The following is a 13,008-nucleotide window of genomic DNA, read 5'->3' as shown; positions in this document are numbered from 1 at the left end:
CTTTGAGACAGCAGATGGGGGGTGGCTGAGGAGCACAGGGAGAGTTAAACCCAGAGAAAAGTACTGCAGGGCTGTCCTGGAACAAAGGAAGCACAATTGAGGGTGGGAGTTGGGGGATGGGGGTGTTCAGGGGACAGAGCTCTGATCAGCATGTGGGAATGAGGGGAGATGGAAGAACTCGCCAAGGGTCACAACTGTCCCCACCCACGCATTGGGGTGACTGTGGGAATGATCCACCCATCACGGGAGGCATGCAAGGTAGTGATGACTTGGCAGAGGGCTTAAGGGGGGGTCTTGAGCATTGAAGAGAAGAGCTGACTAAGTGACAGGCTTTCAGCCTCTGTTTTGGAAAAGGGTCCGTTTCCTTCCAGATGAACGTGTAAAACAGGCAGAATGAATGGCTCCAGGTGACCTGGAGGTGGGCAGGGATTCCCAAGTTCGGAAGCAGAAGCCCTTGATGGGGGGCGGAGGGGGGGGAATCTGGAGGCACCACCCGCCCTGGTGGTCTCAGCCACCGCAGGAAGTGCACATGTTCTAGAGTAATCTCAGAGATGGCTCAGGAAGGCTCTGGCTCTCTCCTGCCCCACCCCCGGGCTCCTTCCCAGGAACTCAGAGATCCAGGTCGTCTGTCCACCAGGGCCCCGCCTGCTGCATGTCCCCCTCCCAGTCAGCCCTGGTCTAAGATGCAAGATGGTTCCTCTGCTGCCCTGACCCTGTCCCTTGGAGCCTGGGAGGCCTCATTGTGGAGTGACGCTTCGCTGAATCTGGGAGGAGGGAGGACGAGGTGGGAGGAGACCCGGCTTCCTTTCTGTCTGCATGCTGGCGCCGGTCACATCCTGCCTCTGGGCCTCTATAAGCTTTTCCCTTCCAAACCTGCTCCTCTGAGTCTTTCCCGTCTTAGAACAGGCAGGTTTATTCTTCCTCCCAGCCTGGTGTTCATTTCTTTCTTTCACTCTCCCCCGAGGCTCACACCCCAAATGCTGTCCAAGCAAAGTCCCTCTGCGGCTCCCACTCGGGCTGGGCCCTGGAGTAGTTCAGACCCTCCTCACTGGTCCCTTTGCTTCTGGCCTTGCCCCTGCGGGCTGCCCACCTCGCGGAAGACAAAGGGATCCGGTAAAACCCACCTCAGGTCACACCCCTCCTCTGCTCAAAACCGGGGCCTCACCGTCTCGTGTGGGGTGAAGTCACACCTCCTCGCGATGGACTCTCCTCTCTCACTTCTACTCTCTCTGCCCATCAAACCTGCTTCCCTGCTGTTCCTGGGACTCTGGGACTCCGCCACTCTGCCTCAGGGACTTCGCCGCTGCTGTTCCTGCTGCCTGGATTCCCCTCCACTCCCCTGAGCTAAGCTGCTACTTCTGTCTTTACTCGTGTCTGCGCGCCAGTGTCACCTTCTCAGAGACACCCTCTCTGACCACCCTGCGCGCAGCACCATCCTCCCCGCAGGCTTTCTCCTGCTTGACTTTGCTTCTTGGTCCTGATTCTCTGTTCCTTTCTTCACTCTCCATCTCGCTAAGGAAAGCTCCAGAAAGCCAGAACATCATCTCTCTTGTCCGTAACTGTAGTTCCAGTGACTAGAATGGGGCCCAGTGCACAGTGGGTGCTCAATAAATATCAGATGAGCGGCTGAAAGAAGGTGCCGGATGAGACAGCCTCTGATTCTTAGGCACGTCTTAGGTCCTTTTTCTCAGTGGAAATTGACATCCCCGCTAAGGAACTCTCTCTCGAACTCACACATTGTTGCAATCAGAGAATGAAAGTCAGTGTAAAGGGTGCCTCGTGGTTGGTGGGCTATAACAGAGGTCCCAAGGTGGGAAATCTCCTCTCTGCAGACCCAGTGCCCAGACAGAGCCGGCTCCCAGCTCAGCTCCCTTGCAGAGCCCCGCCCCACCCACGACACCCCTCCCACAGCTGCCAGCCCGCACCCACAGGGCGCCAAGTGGCGGCGGGCCTAAGAAAAGGGCTGCAGTCAGCAGCTGGGGATTGGGCTCCTCAAGGTTAGGCCGGCCTTATCAGTGCCGGGCGCGAGCTCAGTCACGGAATGATGTTTTCCAAATGTTTGCTCAGTATTAGCAGGGTCGGGGACCTAATGTAACTTCTATTGAATATTAACCGGCCCAGGCAGAGGCGGAGAGGAGGACGAGCCTGTCTTCCGAGAGAACCCCTGAGTGGGGGGCCTTGGGGGGCAGGGCCGGGGTTCCCAGGAAGGGCCCATCAGACGGCCCCTGGTGTGCCACCAACTTGTACCTCCTGCATGTCTGGCCCTGCTTCCTGGGCTGGGTTTCGGATCCCGGGGGCTGGACATTTGTCCTGAGTCAGCCAGCGGAGGCCCAGGTAGGTGTACAGGAAAGAATGTGAGGCCTGCTGCTGGGCCCTCTGACCCCTGGGTTTCTCTCCCCACCATGGGGGTCTTTGTTCTTTGAGGAAACCCACTTCTGACCACTCTGGAATATCCTCTGACCAAACTTAGAAGACTTTGAGCCTTTTCCTATGGTTGAGAGGAAGTTTCAGGAATCTAGACCAAGAAGGTACCCCCAAGGCCATCTCTCCTATTTTTCATCCAGGGACTTTGGTGTCTCTTCAGCTCTGGGGAGCCTGAGCTCTCGTCCTGACTGCCACACCCCCTCCCCCTGACCCAATCCCATCACCTCTCTGGCCTCAACTACCCCATCTGCAAAACGGGGGGTTGGGGAGGGTCGATGACCTTGTGTGCATCCAGCTGGTCTGTAAATGCTGTGTTTGCGGCCCATGGCTCCCCATCCTCAGGGACAGCTGAGTTTTAATCCCCAGATCTTGCAGAGGCCATTGAGGGAGAGAAATAAAACTGGTCCCCACATTTCCAATCACTGGGGCTTCCATCGAGACTTTCTTCTCTCTTGGCCTTGAAAACCTCCCCAAGGCCGAGGACGGGTGTTGGGTCTCTGAATCTTAGGTAGAGCTAGGAATGCCCTTACTTCCCAGCGCCTGACCATAGTAACGATGGAACACTTCGCTGCCCCGGCCTGTTCTCAAAGCAGCCAAGCAACTGCATGTGTCATGATCTCCCAGTTAACCCGAGCCTATAAATAAGCATCCACCTTTACTAGCCCACAGTCACTGGCCATCAGCCGATTTGCCTGTCCTCCTTGTGTAATTCTACTTTCTCTGAGAGAGGAAGCAATCGGCTATTTTCAAGGCTAAGTTAAGGCAGAATGGCTAGGGGTGGGCATGGGGGGCCTTCCAGGGGCCAGGATCTGGGACTGATGCCGCTATGGCAGCTCAGTGGGAGGACCAGGGAACAAATACACTTGACTGGTAGGCGGTGTGTACTCATGCAGGTGGACCAGTGAGCGTGAAGCTAGACTGACAGAGCTGGAAGGGTTCGTTATCCACCACTGTTATTTTATAGATGTGAACACGAGCCCAGATGAGGCAGAAACTTCCCTGAAGTGACCCCCGTGAAAGGGACTCTGGCTGTTTAACAAGAGACATCTAGAAAGACCAACCAGATGCAGGACCAGGCCACCTACAACCTAGGAAGGTAGCCATCTGCTCAGGTGAGTTGCCCAACTTTCTCCAGCCTGCCTGTCACAGGGCCTGGAATTTGAACACAAAGATTCATTCTCTCAAAGCTAAAATCTGATGCCATCATGGTAAGAGAATCAGTGGTTCTTAGAACCCTAGACTGTGTGGCCCCTAGACTGTGGCTCTTAGTCTTTTTCTTGCCTCCGGCTGTTCACACATGTACATCACATTCCCATTTATGACATTTCTCATTCCACAGGGTCATTCTCAACCTCAAGGTGAGAGTGGCTCAATCCCACTGAAAACAGGGTAGGGGAGAGAAGGAGGGCACTTGCCCTTCAAGAAAGGCCCTCTGTGACCTTGAGAACCACTGTGGTCTGAGTGAGAGAGTCATGGCGCTGTGGGCAGGAGGGGGCTTGGGGACCACCCACCCCTTCATCAGGACCACAGGCCCGGCTTTCCCAACATGGCTCATGAACTCAAAACCCACAAGATATAACCCAGAGAGGGAGGCAGAGAAAACAGGGGCTCAGAGGTAGAGTCAGGGAGGGGACACCGCCAAAGCCAAGTTCCCCTCCTTTCTAATTGTCCCAGGGAAGGCTAGGTCTCAGGATCCTGCTGTGGGGTGGGGTGGGGTGTGTGTGTGTTTGTACAGAACTAGACCAAGGGTTTTGGCTGGTGTGCCACAGCAGCAGGCTGGAAGTGAAGGTCTGGAGGCCAGTCCCAGGGCTGGGAAAGCCGAGTGGAGCAGAGGATACAAAGAGATTTGAAAGCGCGCTCAGGTTACTCAGAGAAACAGTTAAAAGACGTTTACTTCCTGAGCTTGGGCTGAAAAACTTTTAAATGTTCTTGGGGTCTGGAGGGCCTCGGAGACCACACCGAGGTATTGTCCAAACAGCAGTGAATTCGAATCCAGAGCTCTGGGTTCAAACCTGGAAGCTTGTTTTGAGCAGCTGTGGGGCCTTAGGAAAGTTGCTGAGCCATCTTGGACCTCCGTTCCCTCGTCCATGAAAAGGGGGGTAGGGGAGGTGATAATGTGCCAGCCACACAGAGTTGTCATAAGAATGGAAAGCCCAGCCAGGTAATCAGTGTCTGCTGGTGGCAGGAGGCCGGGAGAGACCCGAATAAATGATGTGCCCCACTGTCCCCACTGCACCCAGGGAGAGTCTGGTACCTTGTTCCCATTCCCTGAAATGTGAGAACCCTGGATCACCTGTTACCCAAGAACGAAGACTGAGGAACTGGGGTGCCTGTTCCTGGGACAGGAGGCTCAGGAACAGCGCCCGCACCCTGCCCCCATTCACATTTGCTGACTCTGGGTGGTGGGTCCACGGATGTTTATAACCCTGTTCTCCACACTTTTCCTGATGGTGGAAATAGTGCGTTAAGAAAAACCCCCCAGCTCGGTTGCCTCGTGGCGGTGACGGCAGGCAGGGGTGGTGGCGCCGGGAACCTGAGTAGCTGAAAGTGGGAGCTTATCTCTTGGAATCTTTCTCAAGACCAAGCCCAGCCCCTCCCTATGGTCAGACTTTCAGGCCCTCCCTCCTCTCAGCCATTAGCCAGTGTCCTGGGGCCTGTCACCAAGTCATAAAATTGTAGTCGCTGTTGTAAATGGCTGTCAGGAGTTTGCGGGCGCGGGTGGGGCAGCGGGGTGGACGGGGGAGGGCCGAGGCTCACCTTCCTTCTTCATGCCAGCCCGGAAGCACTTCTTGAGCCTGCAGTAGCGGCACTGGTTCCTCTTGTCTTTGTCCACCACGCACTGCCGACTAAATCTGGGGAGGGCTTTGGATGGTTGGTTGGAGAAGGGACCACCCTCCCTCTCCCGGGACTGAGCTAGAATCCTGGCTGGCTCCTTGAGCCCCCTGCCCCCCTGCCTCCTTGCCCAAACCCATCATCCCAGGAGTTCTTATGCTAACCAACCAGGAGCTGGAAAGGCCCTGTGCACGCCAGGAGTTCAACCCTGCCCCACTAAACAGAGAAACTGAGGCTCAGAGAGGTGACAATGGCCTCAGATCACTCAGCTGCAAGTCCAGGGCACTGCTGTTTCCACTATATCCCATAACCGCCCAGAGTGAGCTCCTGGTTATGGATCAGAATCAATACTCGGTCCACATAAGCTGCTTTCTGGAGGGGGTTGAGAAGTAGAGGCAGGACCCACAGTGGCTAGGGATGGGGAGTCCACCCAGGCCCTGCCATTGATTCAAGCTGGGTGACCTTGGGCACATTCCAAGCCACATCTATAAGATGAGAAGAACAATGGTAACCAGGGCAGAGGGGTGTTGACTGGTGAAAATGGGATCACACCCAACTGGGCCTTGGCAGAGTATCGTTCATAGTAAGTGCTCATAACTGACATCTGCTGTTATTTTATTATCGTGTCACCTAGAATGAGAGATGCTCTCGAAGAGAGAGCTCCAGGGTCTTGAGAGAGGTGGGAAGACCTGGGATCAGTGCCCTCTTTGCCCCAGAAAAAGCCCCAGGTTGGGGGACGGGCCTCATCCTCTGAGGCCTCAGAGGAGGCTTGATCCTAAGCTTCAGGGGTCCCAGTTTGCTAAATGAGGAAAAATAATGGGGAACTGGTGGGAATAATTAGCACCCGCAAAGACTTAATATGATGCCTAGCACATAGTAAGTGCTCAGTAAAAGGCAGTTGATAGCTTTATGATCAGTAAATGAGGTTTCTAGAATAGACATTCCCGTCTGGGTCTGCAAGGACTAAGCAATCAGAAGAGGCTTGAAGGCCTTGAAAGGCGGATGCCTCTGGGACCTGGGCAGGGAGAAGACAGACCCTGGGGGACATCAGCCCAAATATGCCCGTTTCCCAGCTGGAGAAATCGAGGGTCCTCACCTGCAGGAGTACATGTGGTTCTTCCTCACACTCCTCCGAAAGAAGCCCTTGCAGCCGTCACAGCTCGAGGCCCCGTAGTGTTTGCCTGTGGCCCGGTCCCCACAGATGGCACACAAGGCGCTGACACCCAGGCTGTTGGGCGCATTGAGGTTGGCACCTTCTGATGGGGATGTGTCTGTACCAGAAAAGAAAAGAGTGAGGACGCAGGAGGAGCAGCACGTCACCTCCTGGAGGCCTTGCTGTCTTGGTGGTTTAAATTCAGAAACCAACATGCCGCATCGTGGGGGTCTCCCCAGGGCTTCAGCCTCAGCTAGACCCACATGCTGCTCCTACTCCCTCAAAGACCTCGGGCGAGCCCCAGAGCATTTTGGAACCTCCATTTTGCATCTGTAACTTATGGAGGGTTGTGACATTGACTTTGCAGCGTTGTTATGCGGGTCTGCTCTTCTCCATGGCAGAGACCTCTAGCCCCAGCTTTCTCTGGGAAGTGACAAACACCTGGCTGGCTCCTAGGATGCATCCAACCCTTATAGACCCCGATTGACAGGGTGGAGGGGGCTGTGGGGAGGGGGCTGTGTTCCCCCAGCATCTGCCCAGAGCCTCTCTGGGTGACCAGGACTGGGTGGGTCTCAGCTTGGCACCCAGGGGCCTGCAAACTCCCCCAGGGAACAGAAAGACATACATCAAGGACAATGGCTTCTTTGTCCTCCTGGGAGGATCATGTCAAGGATCTGGGCATCACGGTAAAAGCTGCTGCATCCATATAAATGTGAGGAGGGGGAGAAGAGGCAGGTGGCTGGGGTCCTGGCTGCTAGTGCTGCCACTAACTCTCCTGTCACCTTGGGCCAGTTCCTTTTCCTTGTTTCAATTTCCCCTGGGCCTCAGTCTCCCTAACTATAAAAGAGGGCAGTTTGACTGGTCCAATTTATTTTTCAATTCTTAAAGAATTTTCAGCAGCCAAACCCTCTTTTTTGTAAGCGAATCTTATGCCAAGGAAGATGAAAACACTATGAACCATCTTCCCGGAAAAATGCCCGCATACACAAACCACACAAAGTCAAAAACACACACGCAATGTCATAGAAACTCTGCATCCGACCTTGAATTCCTAGGGAACATCTAGCTGAGAAGTGGAGAGGGGAACAGGGCTGTAGGTCAGAGCCCAAACTCCGTAGCCCTTTTGCCAGGGCGAAATCCCAGCTCGCCCTCTTCTTAGCCGTGTGGCCTTGGCCGTGTTAGTTTACCTCTCCACATCTTCATTTCCTCACTTATAAAATGGGAAACGAAATAATCCCTAGGGCTGTTATGAAGATTCAGTGAATCAGTCTATGGGAAGCGCTTGGCACGTATCGGCATTTGTGAAATGTAAACTTTTCCAACGCAGGGGGCAGATGACGTCCAGCCTCCATGCGCAAGCAGCCACCCCGCCACATCTCATTTCTGCAGTGGCCTGGCTGAACCTCTCCTAGCCTCCCGAGGGTGCCCAGGAGCGCGGCCCCCTCCACTTGGTGAATTATTCCTGGAGATGGGGGTAATTGTTAAGCTGTGCTGGTGCCCTTTCTCCCTGAGCCTTGCCTCCTCCAAACCCCGGGAGGGCTTGACCCCACAACTAAGGCAGAGGCTGGGGGAAGGGGCTCCCGTATCCTGGGCAGGATAGGCTGGGTGCTGCCAAGTATGTCATCCCACCCCCAGGTTAGCTGATGGCCCCCATTCTCCAGGGGACAATGTCAAGTCTCGGAGAGGACAGGACTGGCCCAGAGCCATCACACGACTGTTAAGTAGAGGAGCTAGATTTGTGGTCCAGGGGTACAGGCCAGTGCTGTCCTCCCTCCTTGGGGTGTCTGTTGGCATGTCTCATAAACAAGGACCCCCTGCTGCTTCTGAGTCGGGGGAGAGAGACAGGTGGGGGGCTATCCCTGGAGGCTTTGAGCTACCAGCCCAGGATGTCTGCAGAATATAAGCCCAACTCTCAGTCCACTTCATCTCTCAGTCCAGTGGGGAATGTAGATCTTCCTACAGATGCTCAGAGTTCCTGAGAAGACTCACATGGGGCCAGGATCAGTTATCCGTGCTAAGCACATGGGTGCCTTATCTATTGAATCCTCTGGTTAGCCCAGGGAGGCAGGTGCTGTGATTTATTCCCATTTTACAGAGGAGAAAACTGAGGCTCAGAGAATAGCTTGGCAAATTCACACTGGTAGGAAGGATCTATGCCAGAATATGAACCCAGATCTTTCTGGCTCCAGAGCTGGAGGCTCTCCTGTCTTCAGCACACCCAGTAAGGAGCTTGGCCTCTGCCTCGGGAACACACAGCTCCCAGGAGCTAGAGGTGCATGCTCTGAAGGGTGACGGGGCCGGGCCCAGGGAGCAGTCCAGGGCTGGGCGGTGGCCTGGTATAGCAGCACACCCTGTCCCTCTGGGTTCACACACACCCTGCCTCGTGCAGCGGTGTGTTGTTTACCACTTCCTGCATCTTTTCCCCTCACTGCCCTCACGTGATCCGCGGACACTCCTCAGAGCCGGCCAGCCAGCGGGCCTCCAGTGACTAAGCCCATTTTGTAGAGGATGCAGGAGAGGAGAGGCGACATACCCAAGGTCACACAGTGAGTGGGTGGCTGGGGCAGGTGAGCAGCTGGTGAGACTGACCATGGGCAGGGCAGACGCCTCTTTCTGGCTGAGCTGAGCTGACCCGAGTTCTGTAGCCCTCAGCTGAAGCCACGGGGCCATGGAAGGAAGGCAGGTGGAGGCTGGCCTCGGCCAGCTGCCCCCTCTCCTCTGAGGCTGGCCTGCGACCAGTTAAGTCCTGGCATCCTGGCTTCCCAGGCCTCCTCCCTCTCCCCACCTCCTTGTGGAGACCCCCCCCCCCTGCTTTCAGATGTGCCCTCGGTGATAGGGGAGCAGACGTATAAACCCGGGGAGAGACACACAGGCGACACAATCTGCTCTGAGTCAAATGGACATGTTGCTGATGTGAATTGCGTTGTCCAATGGCCATCCTGCACATCAGGTCTATACAGTCACGTGTGCGCTGGAGAGCGCTGACCAGCCAGGGCAGGATGCACATGCGTACACAAGCGGTACAAACAGAGGCACAAGATGACAGGATGCCCAAATGGGACACACGTCCAGGAAGCCCAGGGCACCCACGACAACCCACATCCACAGCATAGGTGTGCAAACATGCACAGACAGTTGTACACACACTCGTCACCGCTCCTGGACCTAAGCAACAAACACAGGCGTCCTCAGAGACATCAACAAACACAGACCTGCTCAGTGAACAAATGAGAATAAAAACGAATGCAGAACACACACACATACGTACACACAGGGGAACACAGATGTGCAAATGGATTCCCATAGACACACATTTGCAATATAGTCCACTGCCCACCCACACGCATTATGTGGAAACTCATACATGCAAGCCCAGAGGAGGTCATGATCACACACACACACACACACACACACACACACACACACACAACTGCTGATCTGTCTCATTTAGCAGAACCTCTCTAAGTGGGGCTTCTCCCCCAAAAAGTCCCAAAGACACCCTGAAACACAGTTGTGCTCCATCCACCGTCTCTGGGGACAGGACATACCTTGCCATTTCTCAGCACCTGGGCCTAAGGGGTTCAGGAAGGGGCCAGGTTGGGCCAATGCCTGGAGCAGGACGCCAAGAGGAAGCTCACCATCACTTTCCCGCCCCCACAGGCTGAGCGGGAAGAGCTTTGGTAACAGGGTCACCCTACCTGGGCATATTTGCTTTTCCTGGCAACACCTGGGCTCAGCTATGGGACCACCGGGCTCGTCTGTCATTCTCCTCCCAGCCCCAAACTGAGCGCCACAGACTCGCTCCCGTCCCTGGGCAGACCTGCCCCCAGCGGGCGCGCCTGGACACGGCCGCCCCCACCTACCATTGCCCATGGTCAACACCTGCACATTCTCGAATTCCAGGGTGGTGTAGGCTGGGTCCAGCGCAGCACTGTAGTCGGCCATGTCCATGTCGACCAGGGTTTTGGAGAGGCGCATCCTCCCCTCTCCACACCTCGGCCACTTGCCCTGCCCAGGATGTCCACCCCGAAGGCTCTGGGCTGAGCCCCGGCCCCCGCCCTCCGCCCTCCCACTGCCTCCTCCCAGGTGCCCCCTCTGCCTTCCTGGGTTTCAAACCGTCCTCTGGGAGGATCTGCCGGGAGTCCTGGCCTAGCCTCTCCGAAGGGGTGGAGGCTCTGCGGGGAGGGGTGGGGGTTAATGGTTAATCGGCTCCCCCACTGGTGGACGGGCTGGGCGGGGCTGCGGGGATTGGGCTGTTTGTTGGTTTCTGGCTGACACCCGGGGGTGCTATTACAATGGATGGGGCCCAATATTGTGTTATCAATTCTATAAGACGGGCACTAAGTCACCAGCGCTCATTTGACCCTGACTCAGCCACCCTCCATGTCACCGTCACCCCACGTCAGGCTGACAGGCTAACATATACCCTCGGACCCTGACAGCCCACCTCCACGATGCCCTAATTCAGTAACCTCCCAAATCTTTGACGTCTGCCCTCAATGCTCTTGCAGGGATAAAGCTGCCTCCTGGCTCAGAAATCAAACATGTAAATCCAGGCCCCAGATACCAATCTTCTAGATCTCATTCTGGGAGCTTCCTTCCAGTTTCCTGCCTCACCTGGGAACAGGAAGGACTGAGAGGGCCAGACTCCTGACCGCCTCTCCTCCCCTGCTCCCCATGACTCTGCTCTGGCCTCCACCAGCCCCCACAGCGCCCAGCTGCTCAGGCCCAGACGGACTCCATCTCCCTGTCACCTCCTCCTGCTCTCCTCCCCCACCCCCACCCCCCAGAACAGACCGAGACAAGGCTTCCAGCCCCACAGAGCTGGATTAACATTCAGGCGCCTAGCACCTGCTAATCGTGACTTTGGGTAAATGATTCTCCTCTCTGAGCCTCAGTTTCCTCTTGTAGAAAATGCACAATCAACTTCAAAGGGTGGTCTGAGTATTAAATGAGATGGCACTAGGAAAACAGCAGGTGGTGCCTCGTAAGCATCCATCCCCCTTCTCCTCCATGCCCCCTTGGCCTCCCTTTTCTAGCTCCCTTGTTTCTCCCCATCCTCATGCCCCGGCCAGCGTGGGCTTTGTGGGTCAGCCACCTGAGCAGGGCACAGCGCTCCACACTTAGGCTCCTGTGTTTGGATCAGTGCTATTCTGAGCAAGGGGCCCTGCATTTCTGTTTCAGACTGGGCCCTGATAATTATGTGGCTGGTCCTACTTGCCTTCAACTCCTGGCTCACTTCTCTCTTCCTACACCCTCCAGGCCTCAGTGCCCGCTATAGCGACACTTTCAAGAGCTCCTGATCTCGCTGGGGAAGTAAGGTCACAAGGTAGACGTGGAAAGTGCAGGCCACGGTGGAAGGACCTGGGACTCCAGAGACCTGGGAACCTGTCTTCTGCTGGCCGGAAGGGCCAGGCAGGGGGATTTGGTTACAAGAATGGGTGAATTAGCGAGTGAGAAGGTGAGTGAGTTGAAGACTGAGCAAATTAATATGCGAGGACGGGAATTGATGAGCAAGTGAATTACTGCAAGTGTGAATGAGTGAATGAGGAAATGAGTGGGTGAAGGGACGAGTGGGCAAATTGGTGGGAGAGGCAGCCAGTGTTTGGGGGTGCGGAGGCAGCCTCTGCATATTCTCCCAACTATCAGTAGCCCTTTCTCTGCCCCATGCCGATCTGTTCTCCTCCCTCCACCTTCCTCCTGGAGCTGAGATATCTGGGGAGGGGAGTTGGGGGGAGAAGTTGTTCTGGAGGAGAAGAGAGACTGAATTTGGCTTCAGGAAACCTTAGGAACTACCTCTATCACTATTCGGATGACATTGTTTAACTCACATCTCTCTAAGGGCCTCAACTTTCCCATCTGTAAATTGGAGTGAAGATCCTGGGCCAGTTGTTTGTTGATCAGGACAAGACCCTAAGGAGTTCATGGCGCAGTGGAAACGAATCCGACTAGGAACCATGAGGTTTTGGGGTTGATCCCTGACCTTGCTCAGTTGGTTAAGGATCTGGCATTGCCACGAGCTGTGGTGTAGGTCGCAGATGCAGCTTGGATCCCATGTTGCTGTGGCTCTGGCGTAGGCCAGCAGCTACAGCTCTGATTGGACCCCTAGCCTGGGAAGCTCCATATGCTGCGAGTGCAGTGCAGCCCTAAAAGGACAAAAGACCGAAAAAAAAAAAAAAAAAAAAAAAAAAGGCAAGACCCTGAGAGAGGGAGGGAGGAAGATTCCACAATGGTCTTTTTTTTTTTTTTTTCCTTTTTGTAGTCACACCTGCAGCAAATGGAAGCTCCCAGGCTAGGGGTCGAATCGGAGCTGCCGCTGCCAGCCTACACCACAGCCACAGCAACACCAGATCTGAGCTGCATCTGTGACCTACCGCCGCAGCTCATGGCAATGTCAGATCCTTAACCCACTGAGCAGGGCCAGGGATCAAACCCGCATCCTCACAGACACAATGTTCGGTTCTCAGCCTGCTGAATCACAGTGGGAACTCCTTCACATGGGTCTGATGGAGAAACTTCAACTCCTGGAGGTTCCCTCCGGCGCTTTGCCAGGGACATCTGAGCCTGGCTCCAGCAGCCTTGGAGTAAGGCTGAGTTTG

The 13,008-nt window shown here is 55.3% G+C and overlaps 1 protein-coding gene across 10 annotated transcripts in view; it reads right to left on the bottom strand.

Moving 5' to 3' along the window:
* HNF4A (hepatocyte nuclear factor 4 alpha) overlaps nucleotides 1-13,008 on the bottom strand; it is a 64,228-nt gene that overhangs the window by 16,052 nt on the left and 35,168 nt on the right. For 5 of the 10 annotated variants that reach the window (XM_005672953.4, XM_021077331.2, XM_085002892.1 and 2 more), the window contains exons 2-3: nucleotides 6,353-6,527; nucleotides 5,182-5,276 (exon numbers count right to left, since the gene is read on the bottom strand). In XM_005672953.4, coding sequence (XP_005673010.1) covers nucleotides 5,182-5,276; nucleotides 6,353-6,527 — 270 coding nt within the window. Of the gene's footprint in view, nucleotides 1-5,181; nucleotides 5,277-6,352; nucleotides 6,528-10,272; nucleotides 10,554-13,008 lie in introns of those variants that run through there. The other 5 variants (XM_005672951.4, XM_005672952.4, XM_085002893.1 and 2 more) reach the window with 2 other exon arrangements.

This window comes from Sus scrofa, chromosome 17 (assembly GCF_054392235.1).
Source record: "Sus scrofa isolate SSC_HxYL_T2T_F1_AM1 chromosome 17, Sscrofa_HxYL_maternal_Yorkshire_Landrace_v2.0, whole genome shotgun sequence".
Taxonomy (NCBI): Eukaryota; Metazoa; Chordata; class Mammalia; order Artiodactyla; family Suidae; genus Sus; species Sus scrofa.
This window is presented reverse-complemented; position numbering and strand designations above follow the sequence as displayed.